This window comes from Pomacea canaliculata, linkage group LG3, assembly GCF_003073045.1.
Source record: "Pomacea canaliculata isolate SZHN2017 linkage group LG3, ASM307304v1, whole genome shotgun sequence".
Lineage (NCBI taxonomy): Eukaryota > Metazoa > Mollusca > Gastropoda > Architaenioglossa > Ampullariidae > Pomacea > Pomacea canaliculata.
This window is the reverse complement of record NC_037592.1, coordinates 32,117,465-32,138,736: the sequence shown is the minus strand read 5'-3', so window position 1 is coordinate 32,138,736 and position 21,272 is coordinate 32,117,465. Positions and strand designations below refer to the sequence as shown.

The window sequence follows — 21,272 nt, the reverse complement described above, 5'->3', positions numbered from 1 at the left end:
CGTGGTCGTTGTTATTGGAATTGCAGTGATGGAGTGCTGTTTTCTTAGGGAAGAGGTAATGATGGGCTAGATACATCATTCACAAGCACAACTATTTATTTATGCAAAGTTATCTCGAGCTGATCAATTTCCAAAACGAGCTATGTTGTGTTGTGGACAGACAAAACATTAACGAAAGAAGAAGCTTCCAATTTCCATATATAACTATATATATATACTATAATCTACGTAATGTACGACCACCGATCGTAGGTTGGTCGTTCGGATTTTTGTTCGTGGACAGTCTCGTGTCTTTCAAATCAGCATCCTTATTCAAACATGCATTTCTCTCCTAAATCGGAAATAACCAACAGTCGCGTTACTATTGACAACAACGTGTTGCGTGGCTAATGAGAAATCCTAAGTTGTTCTTGGACTGATGAGTCCTCTTGTGGGTCAGGCACATAGCAAAAATTGTAAAACGTTGATTCGAAAAGAGGTACCATACTGACTTCGGGTGGGCACATCAGCCTCAACGATAAAATACCGGTCTCGTTCTGGGAAAAAGTGGTTTCGTAAAACACCTTTACACACGACGCAGAAACCCACCATAATTGAAATAAAATAAATGACTATTACACCCCGCTGAATGCATCGAATGTTTGTGTTCTATATGTTAAGAGGATAATACATACAATGTGTCTGTATGATTATGATACACGCAGGGTTTTACAAATAAAAAAATCAAGTTATGGACGCTGATCAGTCACGAAATGTGACAGGATGTGCTAGTTCTTTTAGTCACATCTGTTAAAAACTTTCCACAAAAACTTGCATTTCAAACTACTCTCTCTTGACTCTATGCGTGAAACAGTAACCTCCAGTATTATAAGGACAACCCCGGGCAGCCAAGATGATCTGTCTTGATATAACTGTGTCAAGTACTGATAAAACGACTTCTAAGTCGAGTTGAAATTTCCTATACAGAAAGTGTCTTGATGTACAGAAGTTCCTACTAACCGAACAGAAAGACTCGCGGATCCAGACAGACAGAGCTACGTGGAGACCATGCTAATGCAGCTGTTTGCCAGTCGTGACCCGTTCTCCAAGGACGGATCGTGTACTCCTAGCCCTGGCATCACTGTGAATAGGTGGTCGTATTTAAACACAAAAGACTGATGCTTTGCTTGTGTGGGCCCTTTATGACTTATTTATCTGTCGGGCCACATGAATCTGATGACAGGTTCTCACGCGACATGGCCACCGAGAATATATTTATCCCGCATCGATTCTTCTGGTGAGTTTGGCGAACGTGAGAAGAGACTAGCACATGACCCTCTCCCAACCTCAGTAATGAATACTTCGGTGCCAGGAAATGAGAGCAGAGTTAGGACGACATGAGTGACTGTCACGAGTAAACAAACACGAGGGTGGTCAGCTCGCATGATTTATTCAGTGTGTAAGACAAGAGTCCGCGTACTAGAAATCTCACCAAAGGTTCTCAGCAACGATGACGAAGTTCGACGATTAAAAAAGCGAATTGTCCACTCTATGGACAAAGCGTCTGTGGGCGGAGTCTTATCTACCACTCCAACATACCTCTGCGATGACGATGTCCACTCTTGAAATCATCAACAAGAAAGCCTTACCTACTATCTCTTCTGCCCCCGAAAAGGTAAGTTAAAGTCATGCTGCCAGTGTGTATTCCACAAAGAACTATTCCACTTCTTTTACCTGTGCACTTATCGAGAGTATCCCGTCGTCCTAAAATTCTTACAGCCTTCGGATTCTCTTCAATAAAATTTGCGATCTGACCCAAGCCCCGCTGTTCATCCATCCTCGCTCTCGTCGCCTCCGGTCAAATCCGCGAAATTCTTCTGAGGGCTGTAACTGAAGTGCCTCTAACCTCTAATGAAATTGGCTGTGCCTCTTCATATCAGATCGATCTGGCACTTTCGTCTTTCTGCGGAGAATGCATTGCATACCTCTTTTAAGCAGTTGCCAGCACTTGTAAAAGTGCAAGCTGTTTTGGTAGTGATGCTGCAAGATAACAAGTGCTTAATTAAAATTCAGTGTGGTTAATTTGGCAAGAATCAAAGATTTATTTTCAGATAAATCGAAATATTTTCATTTCGAATGACGAAAACAACTCCGCTACGAAAAAGAGTATCTAACAGGTAACAATTTTTATCACCCATCTGTATTTCGGGGCTGTGTTTGTCGAGCAGATGTACATTTAGAGTTTCCCGCCTACCTATCCACATCATTTCAGATACAGACACTACTTAGTTCACCTCCATCCTCTTCCGCTCCCTTACGCCTGAATTCCTCGTACCAGACAGTGCATTTGGTCAACGACCCTTTGCTGTCTCCGGTCCACTCACCGCGAACACAACACACTTCCAGATTCGTCAGAAACCCAATCTTTCAAAACATTTCTGAAATCTGTTTCTTATGCCATAGCCCTGACATTCCCCGACAATCCTGCTAGGGATCGGCTGTACACCTCCTCTTAATACCTGTAGCCTTGTCATACCTTCTGTCGGCACAGCTGAGATTATCGAGATTATCTCCTAATATCCCAGGTCTGTGCTTGTTTCTTGTGATCCCGGTTTCCAGTTTCCTGTGACCCCGAAAGACATCCGGTCCACAGCTAACCCTAAGGTAGTAATGTTATCTCTACTTCATGCCTACAGCCGCTGGAGTAATTTTACTCTTCTCTTCAGTCTATCCCCCTAGGTCTCCAGCCACTATACTTTTCAAACCACAAACATAATTATGACACTTATAGATGCATAACAGAAAGTGCAAAGTCTACAATTTCAGCCATTCGACGTCACTCGGCAACAACTCCATTTAGGAAAGAAGTAGAAAGGATCAACAGAGATAGGACATTGTAAATAGAACTAAATTACCAATCAACCTCTCGTAAAGAGCTCCATTTAAAGGCACAAAGCTCTTTTATACACACCATTAAACTTACTGGACAGCAATTCCAAAAAGTCGGTTTCTGACCTTAACGTTCGTTTACGCAAACCACAAACTTCCCTTACTGTAACGATTGCTGCGTAACATTGCTGATGGGTTTGAGAATTAAGTTACACGGACGAACAACGATGTAATGTATGGGCAAGGTTTGTCTAGAAATAGAAGCCCTCATCAGAGAACACAAACCTTTCATTCAATGTTTTCTACAGAGCTTCTCCAACGTAGAAACAGTGCGCAGCGATTACAAATCGAGCGGAAGACCCTTGGGACCGTAGAATATTAAACTAGGTTTATTAAAGCATTCTGTGTATCCCTGCTAGGGAGTTAGATCAAGATGCCAACATGTTACACATTTGGCAAGGTTAAAAAATAACCCAGAAAGTCGCGTGATAAAGGTAGCTGCTGTGTGGTAATGATCCAGCTAATAATAATAAAAAAAAAAGTCCTGCTGGAGGACCGAAGCAAACAGCGCAGCATCACATAATGCCGCAAGATGGCAAGCGAAGAGGAAATATTGTCTCTGCAGTTCTCAACACGTTCAGGCTGCCGATGATGTTGATAGAAGTGTTTGAACAGTTTTCACGGCGGAAGTCTATTCTAGTGCCAACGGTCTTTGCGCAATTTCTCCGCAGCGACACGGTCTACATCTTTTGTTTTCTACCCTTTTACTTCACACGTAAGGATCTGCTTCAAACGATTGCCTCAAATCTGTTTCACTGAAAAGTGGGGGAGAGGGGAGTGGAACGGCCTGGCCCTTCAAAGACTATTAAGCTGTCCTTCATCAGCTGTTAGAACTATAAGAAATGAAACACAGGTCCTAACAATGACCAGCACTTTCTCTCCCTTGCTGACGTCACAGAATGCCACAGCCTTATCACCGCCGTCACAGCCTTTATCTTAGCGATGACGTTCAAAAAGCATAATCTCTGGAACTACTTTTTTCCCAGTAAGACAAGACCTGGTCGATACTTCTCATTTCCTACTTACGCCCCGTGATATCGCGCATTTCACAGGCCACGCACCACAAATAGCCACACTATTCAATGAAACAAACGCAAAAGAAGTCCGCTCTCGCTAGTCATTTATTACCCAGCAATTACTTGCTGTGGATTGGATTCCCATTTAAATTATTTACTCATCCGTCAAATGAGTTCACACATTTCAATGACTCTTGGCAGAGAGGAGAACAACTCCGCGATCCATGTAAAAAAACCCTTCCCCAATCTCTGTCTCGCGTGCGCGTGCAGAATCCACAGATCACGCTAGCGCCCAGCGTACACATACCCGCATGCATATATGGTAGGAACACGCAGCGAAACAGCCTGATGTTGTCTCTACAGATTTCAGCTTCCTAACTGAAATAAAGATCAATTTAAAAACACCAACTACAGCTCTCTCTCTCGCACACTAAAACGTAATGTAAGCTACATGTCTGCGAAAGAAAACAATTTTACACGTGCAAAGGCAGCGTGGAACTTTACATGGTTCACCTGAGTTTAGAGATTTCCAACAGCTCTTTCTCAGATAGCATTCAGAAAGCAGCGGAGACTTATATATTTTGCCAAGGCTTCATTGCCTGTCTTGCTTCTAGCGGAATCTGACGATCCAGGCACCGAAGGGCTTCACGGAGCTGCTGCGATACCGAGTGCTCTCCTCCGCGACGCTCTCCTTAAATCATCACACTCAAGTGCCATCGATTGATAAACTAGCGCCACCGATGATTACTTCTCGCCACCCTTTCATTTTTAACTCGGCACAGACACCGTTTCGGTTCTCGATAATCGATATCCACGAATTCCAAACAGTAAAGTTTATTTCAACGCGGCAAGGGAAGACGATCTGACTTTCTGTTTACTGCTCGGTGGCCGGTGCTCACGGCAGCAAACACAGCAGACAAACCTTAATCTCGATGTACACAGGTCAGCCAGCATCTGGAGCTGAAAGCTAAATGACGAGCAGACCATTCAGGTCATATCTTGCATGCGGGGCTTAATTGATGTAAGTACAGTGGAACCTCGGTTAACGAACTTAATCCGTTCTGGAGAGCTGTTCGTTATCCGAAATGTTCGTTAACCGAAACAATTTTTTCCATAAGAAATAAAGGAAATAGATTTAATTGGTTCCCAGCTCCTGTTGACTTGCTAATATTTGAAAGTTACAGGTATTTGTTTTAATGAGAACAGTTATAATGCAATATAAATGGAGTTAAATAAACATAAAAACATTAACAAAACCATTTAAACATCAGAAAACTTGCCGTTTTGACGGCGTGGTTGGAAACAGGTGTGGGGAGGAAGGGGTGGAATTACTGCTTCCCCTCCATGAGCACACGTGACATTATAAAATCGGGGGTGACTTCTCTTTCCTGTAGCTTTGAGGTTAAAGGAAAAAAACTTGTCCAGTGTCTGTTCCTTCTGTCTTTTTTGTAAAACTCTTCGGTAATACGACATCACATATCCGACAGACCTTAATACTTTGAAATCATTTCCTTTTTTTGTTGGCCGCTTCCTTGTCATTACCTCACTACTATTAATTGCTCTTAATCTTCTTTGGAGCCATGACTGAGGATTATCTTATTAAAATAAAGCACAACGATCACTAAATAAGAAGAATGCTCATAGATAAAGAACGACCGATCGTAACTGTGTCTCGAGCGCGAATGATGACATGCTGGTCGGTCACGTGTGGTTCACGTGGCTGTTCGTTATCCGAAATTTTGTTCGCTATCCGAGACAAACTTTTAGCGAAATTTTTGTTCGTTAACCGAAATATTCGCTATCCGAGGCGTTCGCTAACCGAGGTTCCATTGTAATGGCTCAATGCCCACTGATTTCTACGGAGACTAGCTTTGTAAGCCTTTGAGCACACTTTTATAAAACAGCACAAGCATTAAAATGGCGAGCATTAAAATATCATGTTGACTTCATTGTGCCTAGCAAATATAATCAACGTACAAAACGACTAAACGAAGTGTTGTCAGTAAGTGGTAAGTGTTCTTTGCAATTGTTTGTCATCGGAGAAGTCATTAGAAAGAACAGATCAAGAATGCTAAGGATAAACCTCCGATTGAAACAAGCTGTAGACAGTTTCTGTTGCCTCGTGTCAGAAAGAAGCTTTGCCACATTGCACATGTTTCACTGCGCCGTCGACGTGCACAAATAAGAAACCGGACTATATAAAAATAGCGTTGTGGAAGAAAGGACCGTTAGTCAACGGATCAGCTGATGCTGTTGACGTGAAACAAAATGTCCCGATCGAGAAACACAGTCCAGCACAACAAATGGATCACGACAGGTACAGCAAAGGACTCTAAAAATCAAAATTAACTAAAATTTAAAAAATCGAAAGAAGTCCAGAGAGCTAGTCCTCTCAAACCGGTAAGGCGAATGGACATCACTATTTTTTCCCCTTTTGTTACCGATGGCAGAAGAGAGATGATGAAGGATTTTTGTCTGTTCTGGGGAATAGGATGTATAAAGTACTACAAACAGGACGATAACGCTATACTACATTATCCCCTCAAAACAGAGCTTTCAGAAATGTCGGAAAATGACAAATATTTTTAAACGTTCCATGCGTTCATCATGCAGCACAAACTGAGGCAAAACACAAGAACTGTACATACCACCTCACTCACACGACGGCCTTTCTTAAGCTTAAGCCTTCGCCGTCTCTTTAACCAAGGCATCGTTCTCGAGCTGTGCCGTGAAACAGTCTGCCAGCATCACTATCATCACTTGGATATAGCAGCCACTGACATCCTGATTACCGTTTAGTCCCCTTAGTTCTCAACTAAGCCTTCCGACCCGAGACCTTTGTCCGATAAAACCAAACGAGGAAAATATTAATCAATTCATCGTACCGGACAATATTCTGCCACACTTCCCGCTGAATATTTTGAATAAAACGATGTTACTAGAGGGGGTCAAAACGCTAGCTCTTCTCCAACATAAAGCATCAGAGAGGTCTACCAAATATCAGCCAATTTCGCAAAGTTTATCAAGAAGCGAGTACAGGAAAAAAGTTATGGAAATGTACAAACTGAAATGATAAAAATAACTTGCAGTATTCGATTCTCTTGCTGTATGACAGCGCGAGTTGGCAACAAGGCCAAATTTAATCTCGTCACAAACAAGTCGGAAAAACAGGAAAACACGACTTAATGTTTTTTCTATTGGACAACACATTAGACACTAAACGCACTTCGCGGTGGATCTGCTTGTTGCCATTATCACGTTCTTTCATTGCTAGTCATAATCAATTTCCACACTAAACCATATTTTCACTTTTTACGATTATTTAGTAAATCACAGCATTATCATTTGACACCATCTTGTGAAACTTTTAAAATTAAGTTTGGATAACACATTTAGGTACGAAGTTTTATATACACTATGTCTTTCTGGTATATACAATTTAAGTTTCACTGTTGTGTTATGTACGGTGCTGGACGAATCACAAGCTCAAAGGGGGGAAAACCGGTTACATATGCAGTCATTACAGATCATAAAAACATGCATACACAGCAACCTGTCGTGTACCATTCTTGGAATCTGTCTTAGCTTCATTCACTCAGTAATAAAGTCATTTCACTTTGCTTTTCAACTACGCGGATTAAAAACTCTTCGTACCTTCTTACGGATGAAATCTTCTTTCGCACTTTGACCCTGGAAAACGTTCCCCATTGTCTTGGTCATGGGCGGGTTTTCTGTAGTAAGGTCGGTGAGAGTGAGTCTTAAATCCACTAGAGACCGGCTGACCCACGACCACCAGGACAGCTGACTCGGGGTGGAAGTTGGACTGCTTGGGAATGCCAGCATTCAGGGACCGGCCAGACACACCCAACACTAGAATGGAATAACAAACAACACTAGCAGAGGCGAGGTGAGTCAGTGGTCATGATGTCTACCGGGCATTCGTCATCTTGCCGCAGGAAAAATAGACAGCCATATTCATGGTGACTCCACTGGAGGCGGGAGGGAGAAAGAAGGACGCAAAATCGCCACTCAATTCGTCTACTCTTCTACGAGACACTGAAAGTAGAAGAATCTCGACCAGTAGTAACAACAGAATTGATCAATAATTTTCAGCCTTCTCTTCAAAGCCGTGTCTTGCGTGTAGCCTGGTATGCTGGGGGAACACAAATTTCTAGCAGGTCCCGTTGTCTGAATCACGTGAAGCGCATTTAAAGCCCTGAACAAGGCTTGAAAAATACTGGATGATAAGGCAATGGTCCACCTCTGGCAACTCCTTATCCTTCCTGAAGCAGTGTTGTACCAGGACTGAACTAGTCGGGCGTCTTGACAATGCAATCGTCACACCTCTTTTTTTTTTTTTAATGTTTGTCTTCTATCGTGGACAATTCTCGAAACAAACACACACACAAACCGAGGTTGCTCGCTGGTGCAAGCCTGATGCAGCACGTGAAAAGAAGACGATGCGTTCCACGGACCGCTAACCGTCGTCTGCTGCTGCCACCGCGGCTACCGTGGCCGGGGGTTGGGCGCGAATCGAGCCAGTAGCTGGCAGGCAGGGTTGCGATTGCTGTCTGATCGATGAGCCTGCCGCCGTTTCTTGCTCAGCAAAACCCTCCCAGCGACCCCTCCCCTCTTCTACAGCAAGCTCTTTCTGATGGAAGACATGGCCCTTGGACGATGATGACGACGACGTCAAGAGAGAGAGAAAGGATCGTCCATTCATCCGTTCTCATTCACTCGTGATCCGGCCGGCCAGTAACGGGAGGCATACTTCACCAGTCGCGACTTAATATTCTCCCCCAGTGATACGGCAGCAGCAATTAATCACGAAGGGTTTACCGGTGTTTGGTGTATGCCTGAGATCTAGTCTGGTTGCAGCGCGAAAACACGGAGGAAGAAGAGAGAGATGTGGTGTTGTAAACCAAAAAGTACAATTGATATATACGTTATATAGCACCATGTTTGTTCTGCTCAAGGTGAAGGTTCATTTACATCAGTAAATCAGTAAGACATAATCAACTTAAATCAGCAGAATGTGTCAGGTAGGTGGAAAATGTGGGGTGGAGGTGAATAGAGGGAAGACGCAGAAAGACAAAGCCAAAGTTCCGAAGACGACGATCAACAGCAATAAAACAAACAAACAAACAAACAACCCAAAACAACAACAACAAAGCAAAAACACACTATATCTAAAGGTGCTATATGTGCCAGTACCGGCAGCTTCCCTCAAAACGAGAACCTTCAGAGACACCATTGTCACTCCTCCTACACAGACATGCAGCTGACACCAACGAGCGTCTGAGTCAGAGAAAAATGACGTCAAACTTGCTTGACAGATCGTCACAGCAGGACGTCAAACTGGCTTGACATGTCGTCACAGCATGACGTCAACAAACGACTTTCACACAAGCACTGTTCTACAGACGACAAGCCCAGAAAGGAAGGAGCCATTTTCCTATACTGTCCTGGTCAATGATTTCCATAATTTTCTTGCAATGAAAGGGAAGGGAGTATAGACAGATTTTAGCGATAGGTCTGACAGCATCATTACGATAGTTAATGCTGCGGATCGACTTCCAGGGCCCATGGAGGCGAAAGGTGTCATGCCATCCTGAAGCGGATCCCGGACGGCACTTGGCGTCCGATATAACAGGCGTACTCGGTTTGATACCCATGTGGAGTAAAGACTCCCCTCCACACTCACACCCCTCGATCCAGCAGCGGGAACGACCACTTGACTCAAAAGAGGATTTCGTGGAAGTCAGGCAGAGTGAGGGAGGAGATGAGTACAGCCCTCTCGTAAAAAGCTAGACCCAAGAAATGTTTTCTCTAACAATTCACTCCCCAACGACCTAAATGCTAGGGGGACTACCTTTACCTTAATAAACCACATACATGTACATCGGCAAGCAATTCAAAGCGGTTTCACACCACATGAAACACCGCTGTGCGTGTCTGGGCGACCCTGATGAAATGCTGCCGCCAGTCAGGCGGAGATTAGTGACAGGGTAAAGTTCGTGACACTGGAGCTGACTCCAGTTCCAAAGAATACACTCACACAGTGTGTGTGCAGAGCCAGCAGTACAGACGGTCAGCATGACGGGAGATCCACCTAAAGTTCACTCCATCATGGCGCACACGGGTAGGGCGGGGAACAGAAGACAAAGAGGAGAAATCGATGGCGGTTAGTCTTCCTATCTCTGCGTGTGAGCCACCTATTCGTCCATCTGGAATCGCAGGATGTGTTGTGTTGTGTCCTGTGGACGATGTCGCTCGGACACCATGCACCTATTCATGTCATGATTCGAATCACCAACTGCAAACGTTTGCGTTATGAGAAATAAGCTGCTTAGTTTCAACTGTATCTAGAATTATCTCCACTCAGATTAGAGCAGTTTCCACATCAGTTCCTTCGCTTTAGAAATGAAAACCATAAAACTTCCTGGTCCTAGCACATTTTTACTGACTGACACCTACAGGATTAAATCCCTGCCTTAATTAGCTTAGCGAACCTGGCTCAGGACGATCACCGATCAGCGTCGATCCGGAGTCCCAAACGCCGGCTCGAACATACATCGCGAACTAAGGTCTCGGGTGGAGGAAGTTCCCACAAACGTGCTGCGAGAATCTATTCACTACTAGTCCGTACTGACTGAATTCTCATGTCAAAAGAAATCAAGAAAGCATTAAAGTTTGATATAACAAACACCTATATAGTACAAAGGCAGCACGACTAGCATGTGCAGAAATACTTCGCTAATGGCGATGGCAAAGATGCAAACACGTTAAAAAATGGCAAGTCTAAAGCAGGGGTAGCCAACGTGGGTGTACCCTAACGTTGACCCTGTGGGTCGCCCGTGGAGCATGTTGATATCTGTCCTGTCTTTACTATCGCATATATTACTCAGCAACTTTGTATCAAACAAGTAGTTTCTTGTATTACTCAGTACCCTTGAAGTAGCTCGCAGTGTCGAAAAGGGTTGGTTACCCCTGGTCTAAAGTAACATAAACTAACAGTAACATGTGTAGGATAATATAAAGCTAATATTATGAAAGAAATGAAAAACATTGTTCGGGTTTCTCAAGTGAGAAAACAGGCTAGCAGAAAGTCGTCCGCAACATTCTTCACACGTTAGCAGTATAGTCATCTTCACGCGTCTTCTAAAGGTTTGTACCAATAAGTGATTTGGGGTAATTAAGAAGTGGAACCTAAATTAACACAAAACCAGTTTGTTGCAGATCGGGGTTTTAAGCCTTTGACTGCCCAGTTACGACATCAATTTTGTTTCCGTAAGCAAACTATATATATAAAAAATACATAATAATCACATCAATATATATATATATATACACACATCAATATATATTTATATTTATGCATATTTTCTTCAGTACAAAGGGTACCTAACACGACCGCCGAGAGATAAAAAGAAGAGAAAACATTCGACGTGGAAAAAGGAAAACTCATTAGAAAATTCCTGGAACCTTAAACAAATGATACATTCCGACTACAAACATTAACCTGGCGAAATCTAACAGAAATCGGACCTTCACTCGTCTGTGACTGATAAACAAGGACAAGGTTCGCCGAAGAATCGATTTAAAAAAAACAGCCTTCGCTGATCGCCGCACGCGATGTTAGAAGAGACGTGGGACGCAATCAACGAATCGCAACGGCCCAGGCGTTAATAATGCAACCTTTCTCTGCTATGAAACGTGGCAGAGCTGCTGGTCACAAGGTTACCCAGTGATGGGCAATGCAGTAAAGCTCGATTTCGTTGCAGGAAGTAACAGGGAGCGAGTTTATCACTGTGCGGTGTTGGCTGTTCATACATTATACCACAACAGGCGACAGACCTAAGCGCAAAATTCTATTACTCATCCATCAATGAAATTGCTTTAGCAAGTGTGGACGCGTATTTTACATACCGACATCACGCAATTAAAAAGAATTTATTAATTATACCCGAAATATGTTACAATTATTCACATTTTTCATATTTAATAACGTCAAATGAAAATGACAGTTATGTGGCATTCTTGTCTAAAAACGTGGTGACTGATGTTTTTAATGTTTTCGAAGTGATGGCTGAGGGAGCGAGAAAGCACGAAGTAAGCATGTGAGAGAGTCATCGGAACGAGTTGATCGTGGTTCTTTTCTTACAGCACGGAGGCGATATCAGCTGTACGCCCTGTGATTGATTATAGTAAGCTCTAGCGACTTACGCATTATTGACGTGGCGTCCGCTCTCCCGGCCTGTGTGGAGAACTGGGGCCAGACAGAAACACATTTGTGGTTTGTCCGCGATGCGCCCATTAGTTTGAAACATAAAATAGTGATCCAGCTGTCGAGTTATTTAAAACACTGAAGATCATTCCAGTTTAAAGCAAGAATGATAATCTATCCCTAAATATCCCTATAGAAACGGGCAGTCCCAACGCTATAACGCACTCAAAAATGCAAGAGTAATACCCCACCCTGCCCAATCTTTTTGCGCTCTTTGTGATACTTCTAATCTAGTAACGTTGAAACAATCATCTTTGTTTCCAACTAATAAAAGTGGGAAAAGCCAGACTTCCTTACAATATATATTCCGTTCAGCACCAACGTAAAATTACATTCACTATTCAAAAAAGACATTTAATCCTGTTTGCCTGAAAGGGTTGATCAACAAAACAGAACTCCACATGGCCAATTTTCCAGTTCTGCAGAACAATGGCTAACAATAATGGCATCATTTAACAAACTGCAGCTGCGGGACCTGTCTTCATGTTTAGCTGTCTGCAGCATTGTGGACACAAATACGCCTCCTGGCTCTATGCAGTATTTTCACAGCAGTGTTTACTTTGAGCTTGTCGTTAGGCAGCCAACACTGATAAAGTGAATCAGCATCAAACGAGGGGAAAAAACCCACATTATTAAAAGTCTCTCTTACACACACAAACGTGCGCGCGTCACAGTCATTGGAAAGACAAAAATACTAGCACAGAAGATACAAATAGCCTTGGAAAGTAAGTGTAACTGATCTCGGGATGAACTCGCCTCAAACTTTAAAGGGAGCCAACTCGTACTAAAAATAATTGAGCAGCAATGAGTTGTTACCCCTGTTTGATAAAAAAAATTAAAATTATGTTTTTTTATTTCAATTCATAAGTTTCAGTAAGTTCTTTTTCTGAGTAGGCTGTAATATTCTAATAATTCTGTCGACTATCAGGAAACAAAGCATAATGAGTTAAAAGATATATGCTATGACATTATATGCTATTTATTAATTGTAAAGTTCAAAAATCTCTTAGATAAGGACTAATCATCCCCCCCACCAACACACACAAACACAAAGCACATTTACACATGTGCACATTGTTATAATTGTATTATCTTTCTTAAAATCCTGTCTACTGTGTACATATTCAACTTTGCCTCAGTTTCCCTGGAATGTTCCACAAAAAAAGACATTAAATTAAAACAAAACATGATAACCATTGGCTTACGTGTATCGGTGTAAGAGAAACATTTGTTCTGCATGTTCCATGTTATTGTTTCTTTGAACATGACCCTGCAACATGCTACTATCTTTGCTTGCTTTCTTGTATTTTCATTTTTTCTTTCTTGACTAGAATATGTGCTATTTAAAATCTATAACAACACATTTTAAAACAATTTTAGTTTTGACACTTTTATAAACAGTAATAGCACTTCATTTCTTACAAGATTGTAAGCAGATACTATAATAGAATCATGTAGAAAACAAAGCATATACAGCTATGGTCAGTCTTTTCTACAGTATTAAAATAAAATTCATCTTATATATTCATAAAAAAATTAATTTTGATAGGTAAATTTGTAATCATTTATGAGTATTACGTTTCTAATAATTCTTTTCTAGATGGAATTTCTTAGAATCTTCTTGACAGACTTCAAAGGATCCAAAATAATGCTGCTCGCCTCATCTGCAGACAATCTAGATATGAACATATGACACCTATCATAAGCTCTCTTCACTGTCTGTCAGTCATTAACTGTATAGCCTACAAACTTTCACTTTGACTTACACTGCCATTTCTGGCACTGGTCCTCGGTACCTCTCTAAACTCGCTCTCATCTATACACCCACATGACTTCTTCGCTTATCTTCTAACACCAAGCTTCTGCTAGTCCCACTGAGACAAAGTTGTATGGACAGAGGTCTTACTCCTACCAAGCCCCATCAATGTGGAATGGATTACCCATCAGCCTTCATTACTCTGATTCTTTTTACCACCTTTAAGTCCAATTTTGAGACACATCATGCAGTAGGAGAGCTAATTAGCTATGCATATCTGTATATAAACATGAAATCATAACCTTTTTCTGTGCACGGTGATGCTTGTAGGATGCATCTTGAGAACAGAAAGGGGGTATCTACCCAGATTTGGGGACATAGCATCTTGCACAGAGTTTTACCCCATTACTAGAAAAAAAAGGCACCCAACTAGACCTTTAATGAAACATACAGTGCTCATATGTCTGTACTTGGCCTATAAATTATGTATAAAGCTAATTGTGTTCCATCTGGGGACTAAATATCTTTTGTCTTCTTGAACAGCACATCTTATCAAGTAAAAACTCCACAGCTATACATTTTAACACTTGCAATTCTACATCACATTTTTTTTTTTTTTTAGCTATAGGTAACCCTTTAACATATATACCCTGTACCTAAAACTTTTTTCCATAAATGCTGTCTTACAGAAGATATATGTGATAAGACACATCTGCAATGGCTGGTTTGTTTGATTCAAATTAAATCCTCCAGAACAGATCATTGCCTTTCAGATTTCAGTGCCCTTTTTTTATGATTTAATATGTTGCACATTCTTCTAAAATTAATGAAAATTGTTGCACTTAATGAAGTTCTTCAAAACTGGTAATATTTTCTATTAATTATCAGTATTTTCAAATCTTTAAACGCTTTTGATACTGTGATAATAAATCATAACAGAATCTTTAGGAAATGCCAATTTCTGTACATTCCTGTTTTGTATATGCAAGGGAATCTGACAATTCTAGAATGAATGTAAACTACACTAGCACTAGTACTGATACACCAACATAAGCCCTTGAATTCTATGTGTTAATATCATTAACTTAAAAGTAAACAAATATGATGTATAATGTAAATAAACTGAGAACTTTGATAAGTTTGAACAAGTCATGAGACTGCTGATCCCAGCATGTAATTAGCAATGTCAAAAAGTATGATTCCGGCATCAAAAGTAAACACAAAGGTTTCATTTATGTCAGTCAAAAGTTGCTACAAATGCAGGCCCACAAGGATGTCATCCTAATTTCAGCAAAAATTCAAATTCAAATTTCTCGTTGTAAGTCTTAAACATCTCTAAACAGATCAACTGAAATACCTGAAGTCTAACCCTAGCAGCATCGGAAACCATAAGCTCAAGGGGTCCACCAAGTTTGTCTTGATCCGACTGTGATACAGGGGGTCAATCTATCGCAATGCTTGACTCGTCTTGCATGCCGCTGTCAGCGCATGCGCACATAAGCCAAGCTCCACGCTCGCCGAGGCGAAAACAGAGTGCGGGAGATCATGCCCACATATAGGGTCGTGACCCCTAACAATGGCAATGACTCTTCGCCATGGCGTGCTACATACGACCACATGCGTGCAGGCAAAGCCGCCATTTTCAAATGTGTGAGTCTACACTTTTCCCAACAGAAAAGCTTCTCAAGCGGTCAATTTCTATACTGATACATGTGTTCGACGCTTCGATAACAGTACGTATAATTTTTATACTCTATATTAACATAGTTATTGAGATTTTAACTACAGAAATGTCCAAATTTAATGCAGAATATCATTCTAAGAGAAAAAAGATTAAGAGTACACATTAACGCAATAAATGCACAAGTTTTCCAGACAGAGGTAGAAATCGTGCTCAGCAGTTCTGAACGCTTGCATTTGATAATTCTTTAGCCGTTAGCAATGGAGAGAGATTTGGAGCTGTCAGAATTTCCTCAAATTGCGATTACGAAAGTGGAACGTAACAGAGCTTCGACAGTTTCCGTCTGTTTACTGGTACGATAGCGTTAAAATGCCAGGTTTCTTCGGGCAGTATAATATTTTTTTCTCTTATTTATTGTGGGTTTGTTTTTTTTTTTGTCTTGCAAGTCCTGGGCTGTGTGTGAACTATGCTGATTATTAGGCTCATAACATTTCATGTTTATTTGTTCAAGAAGCAGTGTTTGTATGGTAAAGGATTTTTGGTGTAAAATGTACTTGCTTTGTCACATATTGCTGATAATGTTGACAGATTTGGTCCTTTGGACTCTTAACTCTGCCTCTCAATTTTATATTTTTTTAGGCTAGCTTAAACGACTTTTCAAACACCAAACTTCCACTGCAGCAGCTAATTAAGAATATTTGTCAAAGAGCAGCATAAGGATTGTGTTCCCAGTGGTGAACCAAAAAAAAACTTATATAGATAGCCCATTGACAACTGATTGTGACTGGAAGTATCATTTCAGACAACTTTAATGGTCTTTTTCAACAACAAATCATAATAACTGCATAATGGTCAATAATTTATTTTACTGTTATTCTAGATAGCTGGCTGCTGGCATTTTAAGATGAAAGTGGTCACAGGGTGTGCAACTTCCCACTACAATCTATTGAACCAGATGCAAGCTTCATTAATTAGAGCTATAAAGCTGATTCCTCATGTCCTATGCTTCCAGTTCTCCTGCACAAGTCATTAAGTAAGTGCAATTTACTTTTTGATTCATAATATTCATAATCCTTGTGCAGAAAGAAAATTTATGAAGCATGTGACCATTAATGGTCAAAATGACTTCTATGTTATTGTGTGCTGCAGATTTAAGGAAGGAGAAAAAAAGATAATACCTGAACTGTTTGAACACAATCATTACACCACAGATAGTGTAGCTTTTGTTGTGATGCTGCACTATAAGAGTGTGTTATTATTATACTTTTGATCTTGATTTGTGAAATCTTATTTGCCTTGTATATTTATTTCCATGCAGGTAACTACCAAGAATCTAGCTGAATCTGCAAGGGACAAAAATGTCGGAGGTGGAGAGTGATGACAAAAATGCTCCCACTCAACCCAAAAGGATACGGATAACTCCGATTAGATTTCGGTCTGTTTTCATTTCCTCTGCTTAATTTTAGGGAATTTTTTTTTGGTGGACATCATGTAGGGACACAAGGCTGTGTCCTCTTTCTGGTAAAATAGCATACAGTGATAAACAAGTTTTGTACAATAACAATAAAATGTTCTTTAAAAAAATGTTAACAACCTATCAGCAGCTGACAGTTTTAAATGTACTAAGCTGAAAAAAGTTTATGCAAATGTATTCATTTGACACAGGGATGCACAGCTAACAGCGAAGGAGAGAAGGATGCCGAGGAATCACTATATGCTGACCATTCAGTTATGCAGCAATGTCCACCACCATTGCCATACTCTTTGCCACTAGTGGTTGGCACCATCTCAAGGTGTCCCCAAGTAGCAGCTTTCAAAAAAGGACTGTTTTCACCTTTGCCTTCACACCCCCAGCGCCTTCCGATTCCATTGTCTGGTTTTCAGCCTGCCAGCATAAAGACCCATAACCCCTTGGAAGGTAATTTAAAAGCCATTTTGTTTATAATCATTTTAGCTTTTTTTTCTTCTTACCCTTGGCCAAGAGTTATGAACAGTGCTTTTATGAGTTAAACTGGAAGCGGAAAATCCCAGCCTTTTGCCATAGTGAAAAAATTGAAACAAATATGGATCACATATCAGATAGATATGACAAAATGGTAAAGATTAACCAAAATTAATGGTATTTTCCAGGCATTGTGAACTATAGCAAAGCTAGAAAAGATCATTATTTTACATGTTTTCTGCTATTGTTTCTTAGGTTAGAAACTAAACTAGAGAAAGTTGGGATGCAACAACTGTCTCTTCTGGAAAGAGAATGAAGAATGATACAACAACCTTAAAAGGATGTTTACATGGATGGAGGAACAAGAACAGGAAAGGCAAATGACACGGGAAATCTGCCAGAGGGGTTCCAGTCTCGCTTAACAATCAGCAGAAGATGTAGAGAGTCTTGAGGGAGATATGAAGACAGACCCATAAAAAAAGGACATGCTTGGTATGTGCTTTATTCTGATTTGTTAGTAGGAGGCAGTCAAATCTTTTTATCTGATTCCCTTTAAAGGTTTCCATACCCATACCATTCATTGTATAAAACTAATGACATGTTTGCAGTACTAAAAAAGTAATAAAGGCATTGTTATGGTGGCATTGATTAGAGCAGATAGTAAATTTTCTGTACCCACTTTTGCTTGGTTGTATGAAACTTCCTGAATTGTTGCTGTCTTTTTTTTTGGGGGGGGGTGTCTTTAAATACTAGTTGTCATAACAGGTATTATAATGTTGCCCACTGCAATTTTTTTTAAAATGATGTGTATTTATTTTTGTCTGTTTTCAGGAATGCCATTCGGTGATGCGTCGGGCTTCACATTAAAGCATGTAGTGAGGGGCATTCTATCTGTGCTATTTTCAACTGAGTTGGCCTGATCTTACAACTTCAATGGGACTCAAGAACCACCCCTTCATTTTACAAACAGTTCAGGGTAAGGATTTAAATATTTGACTCTGTGTGTGTGTGTATACGGTACATTAATACATGCCTGTCATAAAATAGGACTGTTTGGATTGTTTTTCTTTATCTTTTTAGTTATGAACCTTAACCTTTGACTCTGCTAGGTGCAGACAAGAATTTTCATGAGTCATAAAAAAAAAAAACATGACAGGAAGATAAATCAGGCCTGGAGAAACTGTCCCTACCTCATTTTATTGTGATTGAATTACATTGCCAAAATAAAATATGGACACATGTTTACGCAATTTCTAGTGACTGTAGTCTTTAATCAGCTGGTTAACACTGTGTAGAAAGGAATTAAAATGACAGTTTATAGACATCTTTACAGTTCCCATGTATTGGGATTGTTTTTGAAATTAGAATTTCCAGAGTTTTTCTGCCTATAGAAATTCTAACTGAAAATTCAAATGCAGTTCCACTTGTAGTTCCTTTCTGTTTATAACGCTTTAAATTTTTATGCCACTTTACATATCAGTATAATTTGCTTGTACCTCTTTTTGTTTCACATTATATTCTGGATTTTTAGGGTCAGTAACCTACAATTAAGTGATTACTTTTTTTATGCAGACCTCATATTCTTATATTTGTTCTATTTTTAGATGCTGCAAGAAAAAGTTATCCTGAAGCTACGGATGCTGACTTGCATGCATCAACTTGGTTAGCTGGTGCTAGGGATCAAGAGAATGGCAGAAGGAAAGGGTTGAGCACAGCCTATACGTCAGTTAATTGTTCTGGGGTGGAGGACAAGTAAAGCTGTGCAACTTTCTACCTACAGTTGTAAAATTCTTGTACATAAACCTGCATATACTAAATCTGGATTTATATAATTATATAAAAACTGTGCTGTGATTATTATTTACTCTAACCCATTAATTTATCAATGAGGATATTTTTCACCCGATCCAATAAGAGATGTGTTGTGGTAAATTCAGAATCATTTATATGTTTACAGTTCTTTTCTAATACCTTCTAAAATTCTTGAACATAATTGTGTTTTCAAACATGTGTTTGATGGTTTCCTTTTCTTAGTGATAAAGGTGCAATTTAAAATTTTAATCTGTTTTAAAAGATTGTAGTTAATACCATAAGCTGCAATCCAACCTAGAACCTTTTATAGTTAATTTCATGACTTTGATTTATTTTAGAAATGTCTATTAAAGCATCACTCTTTTTTTGACAGCAATTCAGTTCATACTTATCATTTGATATATTGTCATAGATCTTTGAACCTTTTCTTTGGGAAAATGTAATTAGTGTTAAGGAAACTGCAATTTAATTTTAATTGTTTTGTCAATGGATACATGGTTTGCATCGTTCTACAACTTATAATTAAAATAACGAATGTTGCATTAATATATCAAGAGGAAACATCTTTTATGTATGCAAACAGACAATGCTTTAAAAAAAATTTTATATATTTTTAAAATTATTTTTTTTTATCAGTTTGCTTTTTATCCTTATTTATGATAACATTTTTACCTTGATAAATGATAAATTGTTTATGTATACAAATGAGACAATGCTTTAAAAAAAATTGTATATTTTTAACATTATTTTTTTATTAGTTTGCTTTTTATCCTTATTTGTGATAATATTTTTACCTTGATAAATGATAAATTGTTTATGTATACAAATGAGACAATGCTTTAAAAAAAAAATTTTATATTAAAAAAAATTTTTTTAGTTTTGCTTTTTATCCTTATTTTACCTCAATAAACGCCAATAAATAACAAATCATGTTTGTTTGTTTTTTTATAACATTTTGCACTTTTGTGCACTCTTTTGCTGCTTGTTATATATATATAATTATTGCAAAATACACAAATTATTAATCCATTTGATATTGGTATTTTTTTAGGAATTTTGGCATGTCTTGATTTAGAAATATGTAAATCAGGATATGCCGAAAATCCCTAAAAATACCAATAATCTGAAGATATAAATAGTGGGATATATAAAAAAAAAAAAGATGGGACGTACCCATGAGCCAATCAGGGTTGACTAGCGGTCACAAGGGGGAGAGAAGCGTCCCACGCTTGTTTCACAGGTAAAACCGACATGACCCCGTTGTTACGGCCCGGTTTCACTTTCGCTATGGGTCGGACGCCATTTTGCCACATGGCCCCCGGATACTCAAGACATGTCCCCCACCTGTAGCCAATATTCCTTTGCTGCTGGGGAAAAGCTAAGGTAATAATGAAGAACGACAATAACATTTCCTACAGGGAAAAAAAACCTTACCAAATAAATCACTGCTCACCTTCATTTCACGAAACATTTTTATAAGAAATCGACAACATGGAAAGAAATCATTTCTGTTACATTATCATAAAATGCCGTCTACGTAGCGCGTTCACTGCGACAGGGGCATAGATTACCTTGCCCACCAGCTGACACTGAAGCACTTCACACTCACCGTCGAAAAATGGACATTCCATTTTTCAGAATAATGTCTCAATGCCCTCGGAAGACAGATAAAACAAAATAAAATAAATAAATAAATGGAAAGCTCACGTGCAAGACAGGAGCAATTTATGAGCAACTAAAATGTTACCTTCGGGGTCTTTATCCTCTCCATGTTGACGCTTCCTCAACACAGGAAAGGAAGCAGACTACATATCACGGTTCCTCCCATCACTAGAAATTGATTTCAAAAC

At 39.8% G+C, this 21,272-nt stretch overlaps 1 protein-coding gene across 3 annotated transcripts in view; it reads right to left on the bottom strand.

Moving 5' to 3' along the window:
- LOC112559501 (myotubularin-related protein 6-like) overlaps positions 1 to 21,253 on the bottom strand; it is a 48,108-nt gene extending 26,855 nt beyond the window's left edge. The window contains exon 1 of one of the 3 annotated variants that reach the window (XM_025230810.1): positions 21,170 to 21,253. In XM_025230810.1, the coding sequence (XP_025086595.1) occupies positions 21,170 to 21,193 (24 nt within the window). In that variant the 5' untranslated portion in view covers positions 21,194 to 21,253. Of the gene's footprint in view, positions 1 to 6,592; positions 6,738 to 7,598; positions 8,753 to 21,169 lie in introns of those variants that run through there. The other 2 variants (XM_025230808.1, XM_025230809.1) reach the window with 2 other exon arrangements.
- Between the last annotated feature and the right edge of the window lie 19 nt (positions 21,254 to 21,272).